The following is a 25,068-nucleotide window of genomic DNA, read 5'->3' on the forward strand; positions in this document are numbered from 1 at the left end:
TCCTTTAGCAAGGCCTGGATATTTAGGGAGAAATTGATCTGTTGGCAAGAGGGACCAAAGCAGGTGCAGGGTCCCCAGGGAGCAGGGATGTTTAATTGCTATGTTGTGTGCAATGTTGTTTTAGGCTAACCATGGTCCCAAGCCCAGTCTCCTCTTGCTTCCCACTCTGTCCAGACATCCCAAGTGTTTCTTGAGCATCTGTTTGAGAAGCCATGAGCGGGGGAGAAGGGCCCCCAAGATTGGGCCCAGGCTAAGTGAAGAGCAGGATGTGAGCTGCACACCAGGAGCTGAAGATAGGGGCTTAGCTATGTTCTCTCAAGTTGCCTCCTGGATCCCCAGGCCCCAACTCTTCTTTCTGAGGACGGAAATCCACTCTAGCCCTACTAGGGCTGATGTGGGTACCATACAGGCAGGAGCAGCCCCAGGGAAGTGTAGAGAGATCGTCGAACTCCCCAGAGTAGCTGGGTCCCAGAGCATGGCGTCAGCATGGAATTCAAACCCAGAATTGTCTCCTGAGTTCACGCTGCACTCCCAAAGATGAAAATTCTTCTGGGGCCTTGGCATCTCATAGGGAATAAGCTCCAAGGTACTGTGGATTTGAGTCCATTTCTATCTGACCTCTTTTTGTCCTCCTTAAGCCTCAGGGGCCTCAAGCCCCTCCGTGGTAACCCTTGGTCTTCTGGGCCCTCAGCTCCCAACTTCCACTTCCTTCCCTTCACCAATCCCTCCTCCCAAAGTGGAACAGACCATATTCAGATTCCCCAGGTGGGTGATTCCCAAGCTTCCACTCTGGGATCACACCAAGGCCAGTTTTTGTGGACTGGGGATCCAAGCTGGCACTCCTTTTGCCTGGTCTTGCCCAGGTTCTCTATCCCCTTCTCATTCCCTGGGGGAGGGGGAGATCTATATTTAGCCTTTCCCTTGCCTATTGAAACCCTTGTCCTAAGTTTCCGCCCTACCCTAACATGGCCCCAGAAGTGGGGAAGCCTTGACCCCCAGGAAAATGGGGAGGGCACTCTAGGCAGGAGAGACATTAATGAGCCTGGCTATGGAGTTGCCCTGGAAAGGCAGGCCAGAGTGGCTGAGAGGCTGGGGTGGGGGGGGTTACCTGTTCTCTCAGTGATAGTGATGGGGGTGCCTTTTCCAGGGGGTGGGGTGGGGGGACCACAGGGGTGGGGGTAGATAGGGTGCATTCAGGAGGGTTTTCCTCCATTTCTTTTTTCTAACTGCCTGGATTCACCATTGGATTTTGTAAATGGAAAACTGAAATGAACAATGCTATATTGGATGTTTTCTCTTTCTGACTGTGTGTATGTGTGTGTGTCTGTCTGTGTGGTCTGTGTGTCTGTGTGTCCTGTCTGCATGACCACATGTGGAGAGGTATGATGGAGTGTGACAGTGTGTCTGTGTGACTTTGTGTGGGGAGGCACCCCTGCTTGGTACACACATGTGAGTAAATGCCTGTGTGTGGAGACATGGCATGTACACGCATACATGTATGCGCCTAATTGAGAGGAGACAAGCTATAGTATGTGCCTGCAGTGAAAGTAGAGTGGTTGGAGAGATGGAACTTGAAAACCGTATGCATGTATGTAGCAAGAGGGAGACTCCCATCTCATCGTATCTTCCTCCCTTGGTCCAGACTCTGAACATGGCAGATAGAATACTTGAGAACCCCATTTCTTCCCAAAGCCTGGAGCCGCCAGGTACCACTTTGAACTCCTGAATCAATCTCCTTTCCAAAACCCAAACAAGGTGTTTCTGAAACTGGACCACCATAGAGAATGGGGATTGGGAATTAGGAATCCAACTTGGGGAGAACTGATAGACTTAGGGAGTGACCCCGACAAAGTAATGGCTTCTAGAGAGAGGGACTGCTCAGTCAGGGATGGGAGATCTTTTGAAGGGTCTACTTGATACAGCTGAGACTTTGGTAAACTTTGGCTAAATTCAGAGGGAGGGATGTCACAGGAGGAGGGAACCCAAGCCTGGGAGTCTACCCAGCCAGCCTGTTGCCTGGACACTCGATTACTTTATTATTTATTTACTTATTCTCTCAGAGGTGCACAGAATTGAGTTGACTATACTCCTCAGTTCTTGGCACACTATATCATCACTGATCATGTGAAGCCCTTTTATTTATTATTTTGTTTTGTTTTGTCCCCTTCATTACCCATTCCTGACCCCATTCCCCCCTCCAACACAGGCACCCACTCTCCTGTATTTAACATACATCCTTCCAATCTACCATTCATGTGTTTATTTACATATATGTGTATCTGTGAAAAATATATGGTATTGTTATGTGTTTTAATTTACATAAATGGTATTGTACTATAAATCTTGTTCTGTTTCTTTTTTCACTCAACATTCTGTTTTTGAGAGATCCAGCCATGTTGCCGTACGTAGATTAAATTCATTCTAGTGGTCCATCTTATACACATATATCACATTTTCCTTATCCATCCCCTGGTGCCGGGTCTCTAGGTTGCCTCCAGTTCTCTGCTACAACAAGGCTACAATGGGCAGTTTTCCTACGCTTCTCTTTAAGAACGCTTCATCCAGAGGAGGTGAAACTGAAGCTCAGAGAGAGTATGAATTATAAAGTAAGGAAGAGACCCATGATTTAAATCCCTACCAAAGCCAGAACACCACCACATGGCCACCGAGACTGTCCATCTGGCCAAAATAATTTTTGAAATACAGTTAAGAACAGTATAGACTGGGGACAGGGAGAGGAGAAAGGAGAAGAAGAAGTATTGAGTAGATGAAGACAGAGAAAGTCCTAGAAAAACCTAGTATAATGAACTGAATCACATCATTTTAATGACGCATAGGGAGTTACTTTTTTTTCTTGATTATTATTTCTAGAGCCATTTTGCAGAGATGGAAAATGCCACGTCAAAACCTGACCCTAAACCAAAGGCCCTAGGTTTCTAAAGTCCAGGCTCATTTAGAACACCTTGAGCCCCCAGGAGCCTCATCAGTTTGCTGCGGGGCAAAAAGCCCGGGACTGGGGCGGGGGTAGATTTTTAAAGTGCGTAGTTGCCTAAGGGAAATGGAAAGGAGGGGAGGGGAGGGGGGATGAACGACAGCTAAGCTCTCCAATTTGATTTGAACACGTCGTGCTCAGCGCCTGCGTTCGGTTTTTTGTTTTGTTTTGTTTTGGGTTTTTTTTTCGGTCCTAAGAACCACTGGTAACATTGGTTAATAAAACTACATAGGTTTTAGGGGTACAACTCTATAATACATTATCTGTATATTGTATTGTGTGTTCACCACCCCAAGCCAAGTCTCCTTACATCCCCATTTATCCTCTCTCTACCCTCTAATTCAATAAAAAAAAAAAAAAAAGAACCACTGGTACTTTTCCCATTGGATAAAACGTTGAAAGGTGAGGAAGAAGGGCTTCTTCCCCTTGGTTTTTCTCACAGCCAATTGCCCCGCAGTTTCCCTGTGGTCGCTGGGGGCGGGCGGGGGGACGGGATTCAGCCCGATGATTGGCGGGCCAAGGCGAGCCAATGGGAAAGTGATGAGGTGGGGTGTCACCCAGCAGGTTGCGGGGAGAGCGCGCAGTAGTCTGGGGAGCGTGAGTGCCGCCTCTGCAGCCAACAGCCAATGGCGAGGCATACGGGTATCTTACGCCAGAGAGGGGCGGGGCCTGGGCGCTTGGCGCGGAGGGAATAGGGCAGGCGCTGTGGGAGGGAGCGCCAGAGCGAGGCTGTGAGCTGAGCTGGTCGCGTGAGGCGCGGTGGCTCCGCTTCAGGTGTGACGGACAGCAGCGGCCTGGCTGAGAGAAGGGGCGAGCGCGGTTCTTCTTGCGGTGTGAGAGCGGTCACCATGGACCGTCCGGATGAGGGGCCTCCAGCCAAGGCCCGCCGCCTGAGCAGTTCAGAGCCCCCTCAGGACGACGTGCCTCCGCCGCCGCCGCCGCCGCCGCCACCGCCACCACCTCCACTCCTGCGACTGCCCCTGCCTCCACCAGAGCAGCGCCCGAGGCTCCGGGAGGAAACTGAGGCGGCACAGGTGCTGGCTGACATGAGGGGGGTGGGACTGGGCCCCACTCTGCCCCCGCCGCCGCCCTATGTCATTCTGGAGGAGGGGGGAGTTCGCGCATACTTCACCCTGGGTGCTGGGTGTTCCTGCTGGGATCCTGAGATAGAGTCTGGGTATGGGGGGGCGCCCCCTCCCACGGAGAGCCTGGAAACTCTCTCTCCTTCGGAGGTTTCTGGGGGAAGCCTGGAAATCGACATTCAGGTTTCGGAGCCCGGCAGCTTTGATGGAGAAAAGGCCCTAGAAACCTGTAGCATAGGGGGGCGGGGGTACCAGATGTTAGCCGGTCTACAGGGGAAGGAAGAGACCATCATCATAGTGGAAGATGATGAGGAGGATGAAAAGGAAAGTGTGAGGAAGAGGAGGAGGAGGAAGAGGAAGCACAGGAAGGTGAAGAAGGAAAAGGAAGAGATAAACGCCGAGAAGATAGAGTACATCCTGCAGGCACTGGAAAACATTCAGCTGGACCTGGAGGCGGTGAACATCAAGGCAGGCAAGGCCTTCCTCCGTCTCAAGCGCAAGTTCATCCAGATGCGGAGACCCTTCCTGGAACGCAGAGACCTTATCATCCAGCATATCCCAGGCTTCTGGGTCAAAGCAGTATCCTTGTCATCTATACTCATGGGTCAGGAGCCCAGGACAGAAAGGGGGGATGTGGGGACAGGGACAGAGTGAAAAGGTGTGGGGACTGGTCCCTGTTGAAAGAATGACTAGGTTTGGTGGAGGAGGGATGGAAGGAGGGGGGAAAAAACATCAGAGAAGCTGGACTAGAGATAGTGAAGGGGGAGGGACATACAACATAAAAACTGGATTAGGGATGGGAAAGGGGAAGAAGGAAGAACATAATATTTTAAAAATGCATCATAAGCAGTGAAAGGGGGAGGGTAGTAGAAGGGCATACAGCAGAAAAATTGGATCAAAGATGATAAAAGGATGGGGGAGGGGCACGCAGAAGATAAACTGACTCAGAGACAGTGAAGAGGGAGGGGAAGGGCACCATAGCAGAGAAATTGCCCAGAATGGGTGCTTAACTCACACATGGCTCTGCAAATCCTAGGTATCTCCCTAGATAGTAGGGAGACCTCAACCCTGGCTGGAGAAAAGGGGGCTAAAAAGTTGCCGGAATCCCTGAAGGGTCAGAGGAGTACCTAGGAATGGAGATCAAGGAGTTAAATGAAGGAAAGGGGAGAATAAGAAAATCCCAGTCACTACTCAGCTCATCTCAGGGACACATACAGACATACAACATGTTAGGAACACATAGGTTTAACATCCTATCAGAATTACATAGATACAGATCCTTGGCACCCTCATGCAAAGTATACATGATCACAGACCCTCAGTACCCAGTGTCATTGAGACATAAACCCTCAGATCCAGACACATAATATCATGTGGACAAAGACCCATAACACCCAAACATACATTATGTGACTACAGGCCCTCAACAACCAGATATAGCTTTACTTGGACATGGACCTTCAGCTTCCAGACATTACAGTGTCTTGTGAGCACAAGCCCTTGGCATCCAGAGACACATCACATGGACATAGACCCTCAGCACCCATACACAACAAACAAGCACTGTGGCAAGGCCACCTGATGCAGAGGTTTGACGGCATAAACACAGGCTCTCACCATATAGCATCATGAAAATAAAAGTACAGGTCAGGTCCCATGATGCACTTGCTCCACACATATCAAATGAACACAAAAGGAATTCTGCTCCAGCTTCTCTTTTGTTTTGCACCCCCTGACCTGCTCTGCCTGGCCTTCCCTCCCTCCTTCTCTCAATGAATAGTCACTCCTTGACCTAAACTGCTCCCTCCCTCAGTTCCTCAACCACCCCAAAATTTCAATCTTGATCAACCAACGTGATGAAGACATTTTCCGCTACTTGACCAATCTGCAGGTCAGACCAAAAATATTTTTTTTTACTACGACTGGACAAGGAATCTGGTCCTTAGAGGTGAGGGAGGACTGGGGGGGGCACGGTAAGGTGAGGATTCCGTCATTACCCTCCACCCTGAGCAGGTACAGGATCTCAGACATATCTCCATGGGCTACAAAATGAAGCTGTACTTCCAGACAAACCCCTATTTCACAAACATGGTGATTGTCAAGGAGTTCCAGTGCAACCGATCTGGTAAGAGGCACTCCCAGGGCAAATCCATGTACACTTGGCCAGTCTCCTCTCGATAACCTTTTCCTCTAGGCCGGCTGGTGTCTCACTCTACCCCAATCCGCTGGCACCGGGGCCAGGAACCCCAGGCCCACAAGCACAGGAACCAGGACACCAACCACAGCTTCTTCAGCTGGTTCTCAAATCACAGCCTCCCAGAGGCCGACAGGATTGCTGAGGTGGGCTCCTCCTGGTAGTACCAGAGAAGGACTTGCTCGGCTTGCCTCTGGGTGCCTGGGGAATTGGAAATAGGTTCTGGGGCTTATACTCATAGAGCTCTGTTTTCCCTTCCCCCTTCTCTTCCAACAGATTATCAAGAATGACCTGTGGGTTAACCCTCTGCGCTACTACATGATGGGTGAAGGCGGCTACAGGGCCAAAAGAAAGAAACAAGAAAAGAAAGAAAGGTGATGGGGGGTTGGAGGCTGAGAGATGATTTGTTAATGTTGCATAAGAGTTATTGAGCCAAAAGGGACCTTGGAGATAATTCAGTCCAATATGTTTTACAAGTGGGAAATGATGCCCACAAATGGGGTGTGATTGGCCTGAGATTACACAGTCAGGGGCAGAAATGGGACTCTTCCCACCCTAGTTTCATCCCTAGGATCCCTTGTAACCTACTGCCTCCCCAGTTACTTACTACCTTTCAGTAGTTGTTTTGGGTACAACACCTCTCACCAAACTTATATTCAACCCCAGGCTTTCCCACAGTAAAAAGAGGAACAAGTATGAGGTGGTGATCATGGAAGACTTTGACGACTATCAAGTAATGGAAGACATAATTGGTGAGACCTCAGACAGCGATGTTATCACCGACAATGAGACCATTCACGACATCAAGATCTCTGACTTCATGGAGACCACCGACTGCTTTGAGACCTCCGACAACGAGATAACCGACATCAACGATATAACCGACATGAACAAGGTAACCGACATCAGTGAGATAACCGACATCGAGAGCCTCTGTGACAGTGAGAGCCTCTGTGACAGCGAGATCCCAGACCACAGTGAGACCACTGACAACAATGAGATTGCCATTGACGACAAAAATCCTGATGACAACAATGAGAATACTGATGGTGACGATGAGAGCCCCAAGGGTAGCAGCTACAGCAACAACCTGGGCAGCAGTGATAGTGACAATGATGGAGACAACGAGGCCAGTGATGATGAAGATAATGATGGCAATGAAGGTGACAGTGAAGGCAGTGATGATGACGGCAATGAAGGTGACAATGAAGGCAGTGATGATGACGACAGAGGCATTTATGATTATATGACTGACATTGAAGAGTCTGAGAAGGATCAAGTTAACAGCAGCTACCTGTATGAATATGACGATGAGGTAGAAACCTTCTTGGAAGAAGAATCATCAGTGGAGGAAGAAGAGGAGGAGGGTAGTGAGGAAGGTGAGCTAGATCCCTCTCTTGTCTTCCCTCCTGTCTTTTCTCAGAGAAAAGCTGGCCAGTATCAGGGAATCAAGGCATGAGCACAATCTGCCCTTGTGGAGAAAATAAAAAAGCATTCTGTATAACTTTTAAGACAAAAGCCAGGGGGCATTTAACTTAAAAATGTAACAAGATCAAAGAAACATTTCAGTTGTAGGTGATGGGTAACAGCAAAAGACAAAGAAGGAAGAGATAGGAGAGAGTAGGTGGAAAACAGGACTGGTTCACATATGGGGGTGGGGGTGGGTGCATGGAAAGTAGCAAACACATTGCAATTCAGTACACTTTGTACCCAGCCCTGGCCTTCTGGCAACTCCCAGTTCTGTTTGGGGAGCTGAGGCTGAAATGGACATTATGCTTTGTGAACCCAGAGGAGGGAACAGTTAATTCTACCTTCAGGAGGAAGGGGAAAACTAGAGAAAGGAAGTGGCATTTGAATTGGAGGCTGCATTTGTCTTAAGGAGTATTATGGGGCATTCTTGGGGGAAGGGATCACATGAACATGGAAGGGTGAAAATGTATGGTATGTTGAACACAGTTTCCAAAATTGTCTTCTGAGGACCCTTCACCAGTTCTGAAAGCTGCTTTTCACAAACAGGTTTAGTGATCAAATATGTTGGGGAAATACTACGTATAGTAATATCTTCATGTAGAGTCACCTGTACATTAGCACCTTAAAGGCTCTGAGAAGTCCTCCTGTAAGAAACCTATTTAAACTTTGTGGAACCCAATATTTTTTAAGCTTGGCCACAGAAGCCACTGCTCACCAAAGAATGTGTTTTGGGAAATGCTATGTTTGAAGGAAAAAATGGTATTTAAGGTGACTCTTGGGTTTAGTTCTGGCCTGAATGACTGGCAAAAGGAGGTGCCATTTCCTGGGATGGGGAATGGCAATGGTGGTGAGATTGATGGGATGCAGGGAGAAACACAGAGTTGGAAGGGCTTGTTGGACATAAGGTGGGCCTCTGGAGAAAGACCAACCACTCCTGTGGGTTTTGACCATGCAGTCAAAAACTTCCATTGAGGGTGGGGGCAGGGGACCAAGGAAGGAGGCATTAAATGAGTGAGTAGACTCAATCTAGACATTTTCAGGTTGACTGGGGAAATTGAGGAAATTGCTGGCCCCATCCCCTCCCACCAGATGACACATCTGTTGGAGGAAAGACAGCTATCTGTCTAGCCATAGGATGGGAGTGGGGGTGGGGAATTGGGCTGAAGAAGACAGACTGGGTCCTGTTTCCATCACACTATGGAGAAGGAGCTGACTCCAGATGAATAGGTTTATTCAGCTGAGGTCACGGCTCAGGAAAAGACACATTTGATACATACAGTGGGAGAAAAAGCTACTTTAAGAGATGTATGAACTTTGTTTGGATAGAGGCAAAGAGCTCACCCTATTCTTCCTGTGCCTCCCACTCATCCACAGTTGCTTGTTCCAAGCAGAGGTGCTTGGCAAGTGATCCTTCCCCACCAACAGCCCATCTAACCACTCTCTTACATTTTCTGGTCCCCCTTCTCTGCCCTGTGCTGCCAGGAGGTGAAGACAGCCATGACGAGGGAGAAACTGAGGAGGAGGAAGGAATCGAAGAAGACTGGGAAGACTCTGACATGGAGGAAGTCCTTCAGGTCCAAAACGCTTGGGTGGACCCAGTGAAGAGAGGCAAAATCGGATAAATAAACGTCCAGCCCTTGCCCTTGTGGCGGCTGCCTCTGTAGTTCTCCCCCCCCCCATTTGTCCTCCCCTTCAGCTAGGGCCTTGAGGCCCCACATTGCACTTCTGGGGGGTGACCAACTTCGTACACGGGTTTGAAGTTTATTTTTATGGTTTAGTAATTGCAGAGTTCTTCTTTTGGGGAGCAGGGGGAGGGGGATTCCCCCTTCCTTTGGCCCTCCCTCGCAGGCTTCTGTGTGCTGCTATGTATTTATTGTGATGCCTTGGTCAGGGCCCCTCTGTCCCCCTCCTCGTGCTGTATGGAGTGGACACCCTTGATCTCAAAGTGGGGGAGGCTGCTGTGGCCTTGGGGGCTCTGCTGCCACCCTGTTGTCCCAAGTCTCTCTCTTTCCCTCACCTTTCCCCGCTGTGCCCGCTAGCCCGCATCGGTGTCTATGCAAGGCCGCTTTGCCATTGCGGTGTTCCTATCCCCCTCCCCCAGAAGCCCTGCCTCTTTCCCTGTGAACCCTGGTAATCCTAATAAAATTCAGAGCAAGTTCAAAGTGCTGCTTCGAGTCTTTTGTTCCAGCAGGTGCACTGTCCCCAGCAGCCAGTCTCCCTGCCCAGCACTTCTAAGCACTAGCCTACACCAGGGTAGTTGACAAGAGTTGGTGGGGGGTGGATTTGGCTAGCTGGAATCGTGCTCCGCAGGGCCGCAGAGGTGTGGCTTCAGGCCAATGCGGACCATTCTGGCCAATGGCAGGGCGAGGTTGAGGAAGCCCCTCCCTCTCCAGTCGGCAGGCAGTAGACTCAGCCAGGTAGCAAACAGCTTCCCACGCCTTCTCTCGCGCAGGCGCACAGAAACGCTTTGCGCCTTGTAACATCCATTGATTCAGTGATTCATCTTTTAATTTATTGTGCGTCAAACCTTTCCTCAGGCCTAGTGTGAGCTGGGTGGTGGAGGGTGGAATCAGAGGAATCCATTTTTCTCATTCGCACGTAGCAGGAAAAAGTCATATCAGTTGGCACATCACGATCCAGTAATGCAGGAGTGGTCTCTCCTCTTAGGGCAGGGGTGCAGGATCCCTGGAGCTGGGTCTGGGAGAGAAGACAAGAAAAGATGGGTCAGGCTGAGGAGTTTGTATAGAGATAAGGGCAAAGCAAAGGGAAATCACTATGTAGCTGTGTGAGGGGGGTGGGGAACGGGAGTTAGGAGTCTGAAAGGCAGGCGTTATCTGGAAGACCTGGGAAAGGCTGAGATGTTTTAAATTTTGGATACAGTAACTATTTCAAGGAACACCAAAAACACCTCCCAGATTCTTTCTGGATCGTAATAACAACTTATGTGGCCATCTGGGTTGGTCTTCTGCAACATACCTCCAGAACTCTGCATCCAACGCCCTTACTTTGCTGTAAGGATTCAGATTTGTGTTTTAGAGAATGCCCTCTGCTGGCTGCCAGAAGAAAGGATTGAAGGAAGAGTGTGAGCAAAGCTCCTCCTCAGGTTGAGAGTGGCTTGATGGGGGTGGATATAGGAAGCTTTTTAATTTTTTCCTTACTTTTAGAAGTTTTTAATATATAGAATTATTTCAAAGATAATAGAGTCCCCATATACTTTACAGACAGTTTCCCCTAGTGTTAACATCTTTCATTACTATGGTCCATCTGTCACAATTAGTGTTAATACTGTACAGTTAACTAAAGTCTATACTCTAGTCATACTTTATTAGTTTTCACTTAATTTCCTTTGTCTATTCCAGGGTGCCATCGAGGATACCACATTACATTTAGTCATCATGTCTCTCTAGGCTCCTCTTGACTGTGACAGTATGTCAGACTTTCTTTGTTTATGATGACCTGAAGTCATCAACATTTGGAGAGTACTGGTCAGGTGTTTTGTAGAATTTTCCTCAATTGGGATTTGTGTGATGTTTTCCTCATGTTTGGAGTGGGGTTATGGGTTGAGGGAGGAAGACCACAGAAATACAGTGCTATTTCCCATTGCATTTCCATAGCTAAGGCATAGCTATCAACATACCTTATTACTATTAATGTTAACCTTGCTCTCCTGGCTGAGGGCATGTATGTCAGGTTTCTCCACTGTAAAATTACTCCTCTGCCTCCTATCAAACTTTGGAAGGAAGCCACTAAGTCAGGGGTGTCTAATTCATTTTCACGGGGGGCCACATCAGCCTTGTGGTTGCCGTCAAAGGGCCAAACATAATTTTAGAACTGTATAAAGGTAACTAGTCCTTAACAGTTAAGCAAGAGCTTGGCACTGTTGCCGGGTAGAAACAAGGTGCCGGGCTGGATAAAACAAGGTGGAGGGCTGGACTCAGCCCACAGGCCTTGTGTTTGCCACCTGTCCACTAAGTGTAGCTCATGCTTAGGAAGTGGAGAGTTATGCTCTTCATCTCCTCAAGGGCAAAGTATTTATATAAATGAATTAGAATTCTTCCACACTAGAAATGTGTCTGTTCTATGAGGGATTTTAAGATGCTGGAATTGACAGGCTTTATTTTTTCATCTTAAGCAAGATGTTTATTTAAACAACAAGACACTGGACATAAAGGGAAAACTGTCTAGGACTCATTTCTTTTAGAGTAATTTGCCCCTACTTAAAGACAGATTGCCCTACATGTGACAGTTATGTACAAAATATTATAAATTTGTCTTTGGTTTGACAATGATACATTAAAAAAACATTAAAACTCTCCAGTTGAACAAAGCATGCAAGAATTTTATGTTTTTCTTTTTTCTTTAAAGATTTTACTTACTTATTTTTAGACAGAGGAGAAGGGAGGGAGAAAAAGAGGGAGAGAAACATCAATGTGTGGTTGCCTCTCATGCACCCCCAACTGGGGACCTGGCCCTCAACCCAGGCATGTGCCCTGACTGGGGATTGAACCCATGACCCTTTGGTTCACAGGCTGGTGCTCAATCCACTGAGCCACACCAGCAGGGACTTATATTGTTCTTTTTTTTTTTTTTTTGTTAAACAGTGAGAGCAAAATAACTTCCTGGATATAAACATAAGGGCTGAATGAGCATTCCACTAATGGAGGACGGGGATATTTCCACCAAACTAGTATTTATCCCCATCTCATCTCTATTTGATATTGATCAAAACATACAATTGGTTATTTTCTAGCTTTCAAAGGAAATTAAACTTTTGTGTGAATAAATAAACTGATTAGGCCCTGGCTGGTGTAGCTCAGTGGATTGAGCGCGGGCCTGCGAACCAGACAATCGCGGTTCGAATCCCAGTCAGGGCACATACCGGGGTTGCATGCAGGTTCCCTGCAGGCCAGTTCCCAGCAGGGGACGCACAAAAGGCAACCATACATTGATGTTTCTCTCCCTCTCTCCTTCCCTTCCCTCTAAAGATAAATAAATAAAAAAATTTAAAAAAAATAAACTGATTAAAATGTGAAAAATAAACAATATACCATTGGCCATTTGTTGTAGTTAAAATGCAAATGCTTGCACATATACATCAGTTATTTTATGTACAATAAAGGAATGGGGAAGGGGAAAACCAAAGAATAAAGAAAAGTATGCTGTAGTAGTCAGGATGTGGTGAAACAAAATTGTGATTTTCTAATAGAGAATGTCTTTTTGGTCTGGAGGAGCAAAGTTCTGGAGTAAAGTAGCAGGTTCTCTTTTTGGTTAAGAGAACCAAACCCTACCTCCTGTCTGCTGCTGCCGGAATGCATCAATTGTATTTTCATCCTCCATTTCCAATTGTGCAGGTGTGTCTGTTTCGTTCATTGGCTACCTGTCAAATTGTAGTTCACAATAGGCTTTCATTAGTTTCCTATGTGGTTTATGCCTCAATCTTAAACTGCACCACAGAACCATCCTACCCCACCACCTTCAAATTAATATGATAGTTATTCCCAGTCGTGATTCGCTTGGGCTTTTCCTCCGCCTTGGTGAGTGCCAAAGTCTCCTCAGCTGCCTCGAGATGAGCGCACAAGCAGGAACAGGAGCAGCAGAAGCTGATAGGCTTTAGATAAGTAAAAAGAAGGGTTGAGAGAAGTGAGAATGACTACAAGGTTGCTGTGGATCATTTGTCAAAGCTCCTTTCTCTCTGGGCCTCCTCTCCGAAATAGTTGGAATACCAGATCTTGGACATACACCATGATTCTGATAAATGTTTTGGGAAGAGCATGGAGGTTTGGATGCCTCTTGTTCTGACCTGGGACTGCACTGTCAGAAGTGGGTAGAGGAGACTGTGGCCCAGAAATGGGAACATCTTGCCTCGGGACCAGAGCTGAGAATGCAGGGTCCTGAGTCGAGGCATCCCGTGCATAGGGAAGAGACAACTATGTGCAATATCTGGAACCAGTCCCAATGAGCACGTGGCGAAGTGAAAGGGAGGAGAGAGCAACAGGGACAAAGGCCTGGAGTGGGCCAGGAAGAGGTCATCCTGGCGAGAGGATGCCAGCCAGTGTGAGAGACAGATGGCCTCGGTACCCTTGCCTCAATCTGCTGGGCCTCACAACATGACTCCCTGGCCCTTTCTAGAGGGCCTCAATTTTCTCATCTGAAAACTTAGGCTCATTATGCTTGGGAATCAGTCCAGGAGAAGCAACCTGCCTAAATTCCCAAGATGGAATCCAGCCTTAAAGTAGATTCCTGAAGCTTGCTCATCATGCTCTTCATCATGCTCTTCCCTGGTTCCTCTCAGTCTTCCTAATCAAATCCCCAGGCCCTCATCCTCCATTTGAGGCTCCTCTTCACCCACCCTGTCAGAGAGGTCCTCTGGCTTCAGGGACACTATTCGGAACTAAGTATGGGATCCTAATACACAATAGTAGCTAGGCTGCTTATGTCCTGCCTGAGGCATGGGAGAACAGGATGTTCTTTGCCTAGAGCGATATCTTGTTCCCCGTGCCCTCACTCAGAGTATGGTGTGGCTTCAGTCTGGGCCTCCAAAAGGAATGGTCTGTTCTAGAAGGTCTTTAAGGTCACATCCCACTCCAAAATATAGTCTTTGCTGAAGACCAGAGAAGACTGGCCCCATTTGCTGGGACCCTGGACACAAACTAGGAGGAAGACCAGGAGAAGAAGGAGGGGTTGTAGACCCAGTGCAACCCAGAGCCTGTTCCCGTGCTGAAGCTAACCGCCTTGGTGTCTTTCACAGCTCACCCCATTCTCCTGCAGCAGAGGGCCCTGCTCCTGGGGCTGAGGTCCCCAGGATCTCCTGGGGCCAGACCTTTAAAATGCCACTCACTTCTGTGAACCAAAGATTGGCAAAATTGAACCAAAACTAGATTCATGAATATCTCTCTTTCTTAGGTCACCAAAGGGCCAGCAGTGGCTCCTTCAGTTGGGGGTGTGCAGGATGATTAGGGAGGAATCCTATTATTTATACAGTAAACATTTATTGGGCAGCTACTGTGTGCTCGATACTAAACTGGGTGATAAGGATATAACAAAGAAACAGGACGGGGGTTGGCTGGGATGGGAGTAAAAGACAGAAAACTGTACTTGTACAATTAAAGGAAAAAAGAAAACAAAAAAGAAACATGACAGACCAGGTCTTTGTTCTACCGGAACCCAGAGTTTAAAACAAGTATCTTTTATAACCTTGATCGTATCTTTTTACTTTTTTCAAATAATTTTTTTCAATTACACTTGACATACAATATTATATTAGTTTCAGGTGTATAACCCAGTAATTGGACATTATAACTAAGTGATCACCCTGATAAATCTTGTACCCATCTGACATTATACATAGTTATTACAATATTCTTAACTATATTCCCTATACTGTACTCTACATTCTGTGACTATCCTGTAACAAGCAATTTGTCCTTAGTTCCTCCCCCTTTTCCACCCATTCGCCCAGCTCCTTTCCCATCTTTCAAAAATCCAGTCTTCCACCCACCACCCCACAACCACCAATTCTCTCTCTGTGTAAGACAAGTATTCCTAACACTTTTTATGCTATGGACCTGTTTGATGATCTTGTGAAGCCCATAGACCTTTCCTCAGGAAACAATATCTTTTTCTAATTATTATTTTTTACTTTTAGAGTTGAAGGGAAGGGCAGAGGGAGAGAAATATCAATGTATGGTTGCTTCTCATGCATCCCCTGCTGGGAACTGGCCTGCAACCCAGGCATGTGCCCTGACTGGGAATGGAACCGCGGTTGTTTGGTCTGCAGGCCCGCGCTCAATCCACTGAGCTACACCAGCCAGGGCAGGAAACAATATCTTTTAAATGAATAAAATAAAAGACTTTTGGTTACAAACAAAAGTGATTATATTGAAATGTTGTTATTAAAATATGGAAAAAGCAAGCATGTGCTATAATAATATATGTACTCCTCGTTAATTCATTAAATCATAAGATACTATGAAGGGTCTAATGACTATCATGATTTTAAAATAGAGATGAGATTACATGATATTTCAAGGGATTTACAACATCTATAATGAGATATGAAATATCCCTGTGATTTCTACTGGTGACAGAGTCACATGTACTACTACTGTGGCCAGTTACATTCTTTACTGAAAAAAGGCTAAATCTCAACCAGAGGAGAGTGAAAAGTAAAGATGTAATTCTTTTTCCTATGCAAATTCATGGACCCCTCCAAAACCTGTCCCCAGACTAAGTTCGAGGTCTGTGAACACAAATCGAGAACCTCCGGTAATAAGAAGGTCCTTCCTCTCTCTCCTTTCTTTTTTTTTTTTTTTAAAGATTTTATTTATTTATCCTTAGAGGGGAAGGGAAGGAGAGAGGGAGAGAAACATCAGTGTATGGTTGCCTCTCATGCATCCCCTGCTGGGAACTGGCCTGCAGGGAACCTGCCTGCAACCCCAGTATGTGCCCTGACTGGGAATTGAACCGCGATTGTCTGGTTCGCAGGCCCGCGCTCAATCCACTGAGCTACACCAGCCAGAGCCTCTCTCTCCTTTCTTAAACAGCTGCCGTTTGGAGGAGAGGAGCCTGGGTTTTATTCTGTGTCTTACTGCCGTGTAACCTCAAGCCAATCATTTTGCCTCTCTGGGCCACAGTTTCCTCAGTCTGAAACAATGAGAAATGCGAGCATGAGATGGGAGGCCTTAATTATTAATGTTCTGGGCAATCAGTTTCTGTTCTCTCAGTTAATCCTCACAATGATAGTGTCAGGTGAGTTTTTTAAATTATCTTCCCATTTCACAGATAGTTAAACTGAGGCTCCTAGTGAAGTTGTCGCTTGACCAATGAGTTAGTTAAGTAGTAGGGGCTGGTGGGTGACCAGCCATACCCCTTTTTAATCCCCTCATCCTCCATGGATGAAATTAGAAACTACACTCATTTTGAGTGAGCGAAACCTATCAGAAATTCCTGCAGGGAGGGTAGAGCTATAGAAAATTGGGGGCGCAGTCCTGTCTCTTAGCGGGGCAGTGGCTTACACAAAGGGACTTGCAGAGTAAGACGTTTAAAAAGCCAGGATCTCTGATCAGTCAGTGACTTGCGCCAGGCCCCACTTTGGGCTTAGTGCCTGGGTATTCCCAGATAACTTCCTGAAGCCTATTCGAATAGATCCCGCAACAGGAATGAGGAGTCCTCCTTCCCTGTCAAATCCTGCTAAAGGGTGGGCTTGGCTGTATGTCAGCCAATCAAAGACCCATGAAAAGGCAGAGTTTTCTTCCGCTTGGATCCCGGCCTGGGGTTGGGGGGTCTGGGTAAGTAAAAATAGTGTTTCCACCTTCAGCCAATCCCAGGAAATATAGGAGGGCACTCCTCCAATGGGAGACCCCGGACTGTAGGTAGCGGTGGAGCCAGAGACCCAGCTCACGCTAATGCCAGCGGAAGGGACCACCTGGGTATTCTCGAGATCCAGCTCAGCTCCTGGAATCTGCTCTCTTGTGGCGTGAACGGCGGGAGGTGTCCGGTGAGAGATTGTAAAGACCGAGGTCGGAGGCGTGGGGGAAAGAGGTGGGACGGGAGTGCGTGAGGGATGGGCACTTGGCGAGCTTTTACCTGGGTGGCCTCTCAACCCTAGGTCTGCGGGTTGCGGAGGATCGTGCGGGTGGCAAAGGGAGGCCTAGCACCCCTGCGGCCCCAGACTGCGACCCGGTGAGTACCCTGTGAAGCCCACCGCCCATGCCCTCCGCCCCTGCTCCCATCTCTTGGAAAACGTGTGCCATTATGCAGCTCACGTGATCGTCTGCGTGTGTGTCTGTAAGTCCCTGCCCCGCCTTTCCCTCTTGCAGTCTGTCTCTATTTCCATCATTCTATCTGTACCTTTCTGTTTCTCTCCCTCTCTGAGACATAGTAGACAACCCAGACCTAGAAGGCTGGATTCTGTTAAAACTGACCATGAGACCTTGAGCCATCTCCTTCACCCATGTGGGCCTCAGTTTCCTCATCTGTCAAATCGAGGTCTAATAATCTCCACCTGAGACAATACATGTGCATCATTTTGCGCAGTGCTCAGCCCCTAGAAAATATTCAATAAATAACCACCATCATGAGTGAAAAGAATATTATCTGTCTTGGTGTTTGGCTTTGTTTTCTCCCTGTCTCTGAATCTACCCCCTCACTGGTTCTTCTTTCTGAAGGCTTCTGCTTTTCTCTGTTGTTTTTCTCTTTCTGCCTGTCTCTTCTCCATTCCTAAATAGGTTGAAGGTGCATTGTTTGTAGTAATGAATGAATGCGGCCTCAGAGCACCTATGAACTTAGCCTGGGGCTCTGGGCTGTTCTGTGGGTAAAAATTGGAGCATGGACTTGGGCTGCTTCTGGCCTCGTTGAGGAGAGACCCTCTTTGTTCCCCAGCCTACTGTGTTAAACAGGTAGAGACCTCCAAGTGAGGAGCAACTTAGATGAAACAGTGGATTGGGCCCTTTACCCTGTATCATGTTATTCACCACGAGTAGACCAGGAGTCTCCTAGTTACATCCTCAGACAGCCCTTCAGTCCCCGTCTTGAAATCCTTTGACCAGACCTTCTGGAATTCACCTTCAATCATCAGCAAAATCCCCTGCATTCTCTCTCTGGTTTCTGAACAGTCTCTTAATTTCTTGCCATTCCTTAGTGGATCTCATACCTATTGGATCCAACACTCCATTTTTACAATGTAGATTATGAAATGCCCCATTCACTTCTGAAATGAAGTACAAAGATAATAGAATCTATCTACACACATAATTCCCCCAAACCAATATAATGTCCTAATCGTAATATAAAAGAAAAGTAGCCCTGGCTAGTGTAGCTCAGTGGATTGAGCACGGGCCTCAATGAACCAATGGGTGGTTTGGTTTGATTCCCAGTCAGGGCACATGCCTGGGTTGCAGGCCAGTTCCCAGCAGGGGACACACGAGAGGCAACCACACACTGATATTTCTCTCCTTCTCTTCCCCTCTAAAGATAAATAAATAAATAAGAAAAAGAAAAAGAAAAGAAAAGGAAGAGTAATTTATAATAAAACTGTATATTTTGATATGTAAAGGCTTGGATATAATTCCACTAGAAGACATAATGAAATGGTCTTGCATAAAATGATATTGGACCTGGGAAAGTGACAGCTACATGTGTGTTGATTGGTGACTCAGAAATCACAGGTAGGATGATGCAGTTTCCTAGATGAGGAACCATTCTTCATAAGGTTCTAAACATAAAGTACATATACATAAAGTGCAATCTTCCCTGAATTTATGTAGTTGTTGAATTTCTGGAAAAGTCAGTATATATTAAAATCTCTGATCTGGCCTTCATAACCTCTCTGATCTTACCTCCTACATTCTCCCCACTTGCTGTCTCTGTGCCCCCCTTCCTAGCCTCCTTTGCTCTACTTGACCACATTAGGCACACTTCCCCTTCGGGCCTTTGTAATGAGCCATCACCTGTACCTAGATCGCTTTTCTGGCACAAGACTCATCCCCTTACTTCCTTTGGGCCTCTACTCAGACGTCACTTTCTCAATAAAGCCTACCCTGACCACCCCTTCTAAAACTGCAGTTCTCCTCTAGCAATACCCTTATCTATTTTTCTCATAGTGCTCCTCACCCTCTCGCAGAATATAAAATTCATATTTTTATTATGTTTCTTAATTGTCTGGTTTCCCATTCAATTGTAAGCTCTAGAAGAGCAGACATGTGTGTGTATGTGTGTGTGCCTCATGCATCCCTACCTAAAACAGTGACTGGCACATAGTAGGCTCTCTTAGTAAATGTTGAAAGAATGAATGATGAACAGGTTTTTTACCTGCAGGATTGTCTGGTGGGACATTCCAAAGTTGTATGGAATGTGGTACAATTCTTTGCTGTGTGGAGCTGTCTTGTACAACTGAGCATCCTTGGTCCATACCCACTAAATGTCACCAGTGATGTCCAATTGTGGCAATCAAAAATTCCCCCTACGGTGGGGGGTAAATACAGACAACTGTAATTGAACAACAATAAAATGATTTTTAAAAATTCCCCCATAAACCCCATGATTGTCTATCCCCGTACTGAGAATCACTGTTTGGATACAAACCTGCCTTTTCCTGAGCACTTTGCTCCCCACCAGCCCCCTCATACCCCTCTTACCAGGAGACCAGGAGATGGAGATGGTTATCCGCACTCTAAATGACCTCCCCAGACATTTTCTTTTCCTCTGTCTTAAACAGCCTGCCTTTTAGAATTAAAATTTTTATTTAAAAATAATTTTAGACTTTTAAAAAGTTGTAAAAATAATACAAAGAATTCATTTATATTTATTCCTCAGATTTCTCACATATTAAGAAATTATACAAGTATTCAATTCAATTCTACAATTCACGGATCAAAATTAGGAAATTAACACTGTTACAATACTATTAATGAAAGTACAGGATTTATTCAGATTTCATCAAGTTTTTTTCACTGATATCATATTTCTTTTCTAGGATTGAATTCAGGTTGTCATTTAGATTATTCCAATATGGGATAGTCCTTTAGTCTTTTTTCATCTTTCATGGCTGGTATTTTTGAAGAGCCCTCACCAGTTACTTTATGGCATTTCGGTTTGTGTGATGTTTCCAGGTGATTAAAGTGATGGAATTTGGGCAAGAATGCCACAGAAGAGAATGTGTCAGCAATGCTTCGTGTCAGGAGACACCTGATATCAGCTTGTCCCAATAAGGTTTTGTTCACTTTGACTGTTTAAGGTGGTGACTGCCAGGCTTCTCCGCTATAGTTACTCTTTTCCTTTATAATTAATATATAATTTTTAGATGCTTTAAGATTATCTACATATCAACTACCTTTTTAATAAATCTCAGATCATCAGACCATAACACCTCCCAGCCATCTGTGTTATAGTCAGGTACAGACAAACACATACCTACCCCTGTCATGCTTATTCCTGGAAGAATTTAGCTCCTAGCTTCCTGTCACTCTTTATAACACTGCCCCAGTCCTCCTTCTTGGTGGTTTTAATGTGTTCATAGATGACCCTTCCAGTGTTCTTGTCTCTTATTTCTATGATCCGCAATCCTACAATGCTCTTGCCTTTCAACCCCATCTCAGCCACACACGCCGATAGCCATACCCTTCTTACCAGTCTCTGTGATGGCATCACCTCCATAATCTGCTTCAGCATCCTATTGTCCATCCGGTACCTAGTTCCGGTACCTATCCCTCTAGTTCATTCCCTCTAGCACCCCAACTCCAACAATCCTTCAGCAGCACTGGGATGGAACATTTTCACTACCCTTTCCTTCCTTCATGTTCCTGGGTCCTCCCTTTAATCAGCTTAGATTACATGATCCATCATTATAGTCATTCCCTTGCATACATCTGTAACACCGGAAGTCGAGCCTGGGGATCTTGACTGCTTGTTTGGATAAGCTGAAAAAGCCACAAGGAGGACTGGGTAGAGCAGACACAGCCTTTATTACATTACGGGGAGTACCGACGGCAGCAGATTGGCAAAGCAGGACCACACCTCTATGAGTCCGAGACTTGTTTTAAAGCGTCCCAGACAAAGGGGACATGTGTCTTGTGCGTGACTCTAAACTACATTGCCTCAGTGTGTACATGCAAAGAAAAAAAGGTCAAGAAGCAGTCACATAGGACAAGAAGCCACTCCCAGAAGGAGATAAAAAGGGACGTATAATCTGTTTGCTAAACAATACACATTCCTTCTGGAATTCCTTGATTGAGAGCCTTGCTGGCTAAAGTAGCTTTGGTTGCAGGCCTCTGGTTCTCATAACTGGCAATATTTCCTGCCATTCTCTTCTGGCTTCCAGCAGCCTTCTGGCCAACCTTCCATTATGGGGTTTGGAAGAGCCAGGTCCAGCACAACCCCACACTGCACCCCAACATTGCTCCTCCGCCTCACATTCTTCATGTTACATCCTCATAGGGGAGCTGTGTGGTGAGCATGTTGGCACACGGCATCCATATGCCACAGATACAGTAAAGGCTACACCCCAAGACCAACAATGCAAGACAAAACCCAAAGAGACCTAGGAGAAGGGAGTGCCACCAGGAACCTAGACAATTCCTCCAAGTTGTAAAGGGATCAGGGGCTATGGAAAATATATGATTAATTTCAGCTTCTAGGGCAGTTAAGTCTTGGGACACACTGTAAGAATTATTGGGGATGTATACTCAACACTTGGTATGCAGAATGGCACAGGTGCCCCCTTAGGTGACAGTGAGAAAGTCTAATGCCATTCTATTCTGCAGCACAATTTTCCTCATTTGAGTTACCTCATCAGAAACCAGGGCTGTAGAGTGTCTGCTGTGGTTGAGGGCTATTGCAGTGTGATTTGCTAGGGCCTTAACGGCTTCATAGGTTAGAACAGTACCCACAGCGGGCACAAACATGGGGGGGAGTGGAACCACCTGTCAGAGCACTTGACTCGATAGCATGCCTGAAATGAGTCCCAATGTCAAGTGACAAAAAGTATTTAGCACTCACCTTGGGAAATATGGTTCTCCCCAGGTGCAACGCCTAGCCCAATTAAGTGGGAGGTAAGGCCAACCATATTGGCCACAGGCCCACAGGGCTCCCCGTGGGATGGGATGGGCCTGTGTCTCCCTAGTAGACCATCCCCAGTGGTCTGTAGCAGTCATTACCATTATTTTTTTATATAGGAGCGTTGGCATCCACTCCATGAGCTAAACAGTGTCATTTACGGTACTATTTCTACACTCAGTACATATGGGCAGGGGTTGTGGCACCTCTACCTGTAATGCTGACAGCCACCCCACGCCATCCCAAACTGTGTACAAAAGCCATGGCTCGGTGCAGTTGGCCTGTTACCTCACAAGGGAAAACACCTTTTCATGCATCTGCTTGACAAGGGGGTCAGGAGACTTCCAGCTTTGCAGCCAGTCCCAAGGTGTCTGGTTCACAGGGCATATCCACCGTGGTAAGCTAGTGAAAGCAGCAGTGGGAAATTCAGTGCAGACCCAGCAATCAGAACGGTTGCTGACAGCTGCTAGCCTACTGGCCCACTGTAAAAAAGGAGTTTCCAGAGCAGAGTCTAGGGCTGATAATAGAGATGTTTCATAGGAACTGATAAAGGTAGATCTTGGCAGTCTGGCAATACATGGGCAACATTTGGTCTTTGGTTTATATGGTTACACTGACTGGTGGATGCCCTGGCCTCTGGTGGATACTATGCCTTATCTGGCCCTAGGCTAAGGGCCTCTTGTGCTCAAAAGACCAAGGAAGGTGTGTGTACCTGCCAAACTATAGGCTACACAAGTTCCCTTAGGAACTGAGGTTTGGCTACCGGTTGTAACAAATAAGGGTAAGTGGTTAAGAGGCCATTATGGGTGTCAGCTGCAACCCCATGACAAGTCCCTCCCCACAAGGAGCCACCATGGAACACCAGCGGGACTGTACCCACACCTGCCAGGGCCAGGTGAGGGTGCTTCTCCCTGGGGGTAGGTCTTGGGGCACTGGCAAGAGCCTGTTATTTTGTTGTCCCAACTCAGAGGCTCCTATGTACTTAACTGCAGGTGGATAGGTGCCGCGCCAAGGTTTAGTGAGGACAGTGACAGGAGATGCTTGTCCTACCCAAGGCCATTTATTCAAGGTTCTCAGGCAGACAGACAGGCAGGTCATCCACCCCTGGAATGAGCTAGACTCAGTCTTCAGGGTGCCTTTCAAGAGGCCATTCATTGTACCTTTCAGTGAGGCCGGCTCCAGTGGGGTCGTATGGTAGATGGACTCTCCAATCTATATTGAGGGCGTCTGCCCATTTGTCTACTTGATGTCCCATGATATGGATGCCTTGGTCGCTTTCGATGCCATCCAGGCTCCCATAGGCAGCACAGAGCACCTTTAGATGTGGGACGGTGGCTCGCTGTGTGGCCCGCTGGCATGGGTCTGCTTGCAGCAAGCCAGTAGTCATGTCCGCACCCAGGAAGGCACAGCATGAGCTTCCAGATAGTGGCAGGGGGCCGATGTATTCAACCTGCCAGAGGGTCAGCAAGGTGTCCCCCTGTTACAGGCCACTCTATTTTGGGGTAGCCAGTGAGGGTGCTTCTCTGCACAGATGGTGCATTGCTGACAGGCCGTGACTACACTGGAGTAACAGAGCAGTAGGCCTCAAGCTTTTACCACTCTTTATGAAGTCTTCTGTCCCACATGGTGCGTTCGTTTTTTGTTTTGTTTTGTTTTGTTTTGTTTTGTTTTGTTTTGTTTTGTTTTGTTTTGTTTTGTTTTGTTTGTGGAGCCCCAGGGCCCTGTCTTCTGCTGGAGCCTCTTCCAACCAGTGGATGTGTCATCGGCCTTCGCATTGCCAGGGCTGCAGAGAGGTTGGTGTGCCCTGACACAGTAAAGAGTTACTCTTGTTTTAGACTGTGTTCATAACTTTTTAAAATAAGTTGTGCCCCCCTCCCAAGGGTTCTCAAGCCATTTGCTAACTGTTTTGTTGTCAGTGATGCAGCTACAGGGTTAGTCTTTTGTATACTGCCCAGCTATCTGTGCAGATGGTCACTGGCCCAGGTTTGTGGGTTATGACTATGCAGATAGCTTTTAACTCAGGCCACTCACTACTTTGTCCTGAGCCATCTTCGATCCATACGCTGTCCATGCTGGGCTGGTAGGCCTCTGCCCTCCAGGATGGTAGCTGGCCATGGCAGGAGCCACCAGTGTACCAGGCACCCTCAGGCACGGGGGGGCTCATCCCTCTTTAATAGTAGGCCCAGGCATGGGAAGAGGCGTAGGGACCTCCATGCCTACATCTTGGTAAGAAACTGGGCGCAGGAGCTGCTGCATGTTTTGGCTCAGAGGGTTCATCACTAGTTTGCTTCTCCGTTGGAGACATACACTCCACTCAGTCAGAGTGGCATCTGTGCCACTGAGTTCTTGGGTTGGTTTACAATGTCCCGTACCCACCCAGCGATGAGATAGTATGTACTTGAACCTCAGCCGGTCTGGTAATGGCTTCAGTAGCCAAGAGAGCCTGGTAAAGAGTGTTCACTTGTTGCTCTATTGTGCTGTATTGAGCTTCCACCCACTCCCAGACCTGGGACCAGAAGCCAACTGGCACCTTGGTGTGCCCTTCCTATTGCCAGAGGCCCCAAGTACAGCAGCCATCAGGGGTGATGTGGACATCTAAATCACATGCCTGAGATTGATTGATGACCCCCAGTGCTTGTATTGTCCTCATTGTTTGCTTGGCAGCCTTAAAGGTCTGGTCATGTTCCCCCCCACCCAGTGGCAGGTGGCTCCTTCGTGGGTGAGGTGATAAAGAGGGTGCACTAGCTGAGCTAAGTGTGGTATGAAAACCTGCCAGTACC

The 25,068-nt window shown here is 47.1% G+C and overlaps 1 protein-coding gene and 1 pseudogene across 1 annotated transcript; one reads left to right on the forward strand and one right to left on the reverse strand.

Annotated features, from left to right (window-relative positions):
- Positions 1-3,686: 3,686 nt before the first annotated feature.
- On the forward strand, positions 3,687-9,903 carry TSPYL2 (TSPY like 2). Its single transcript, XM_037153742.2, has 7 exons — positions 3,687-4,653; positions 5,888-5,965; positions 6,088-6,199; positions 6,269-6,414; positions 6,545-6,642; positions 6,935-7,647; positions 9,221-9,903. The coding sequence occupies exons 1-7, from the start codon at positions 3,841-3,843 to the stop codon at positions 9,358-9,360; spliced, it is 2,100 nt and encodes a 699-aa protein (XP_037009637.2). The 5' UTR covers positions 3,687-3,840; the 3' UTR covers positions 9,361-9,903.
- Positions 9,904-13,006: 3,103 nt separating this feature from the next.
- On the reverse strand, positions 13,007-23,675 carry LOC128627782 (small ubiquitin-related modifier 2-like; annotated as a pseudogene).
- Between the last annotated feature and the right edge of the window lie 1,393 nt (positions 23,676-25,068).

Source organism: Artibeus jamaicensis, unplaced genomic scaffold (genome assembly GCF_021234435.1).
Source record: "Artibeus jamaicensis isolate MK-2021 breed Jamaican fruit bat unplaced genomic scaffold, CSHL_Jam_final contig_1410, whole genome shotgun sequence".
Lineage (NCBI taxonomy): Eukaryota > Metazoa > Chordata > Mammalia > Chiroptera > Phyllostomidae > Artibeus > Artibeus jamaicensis.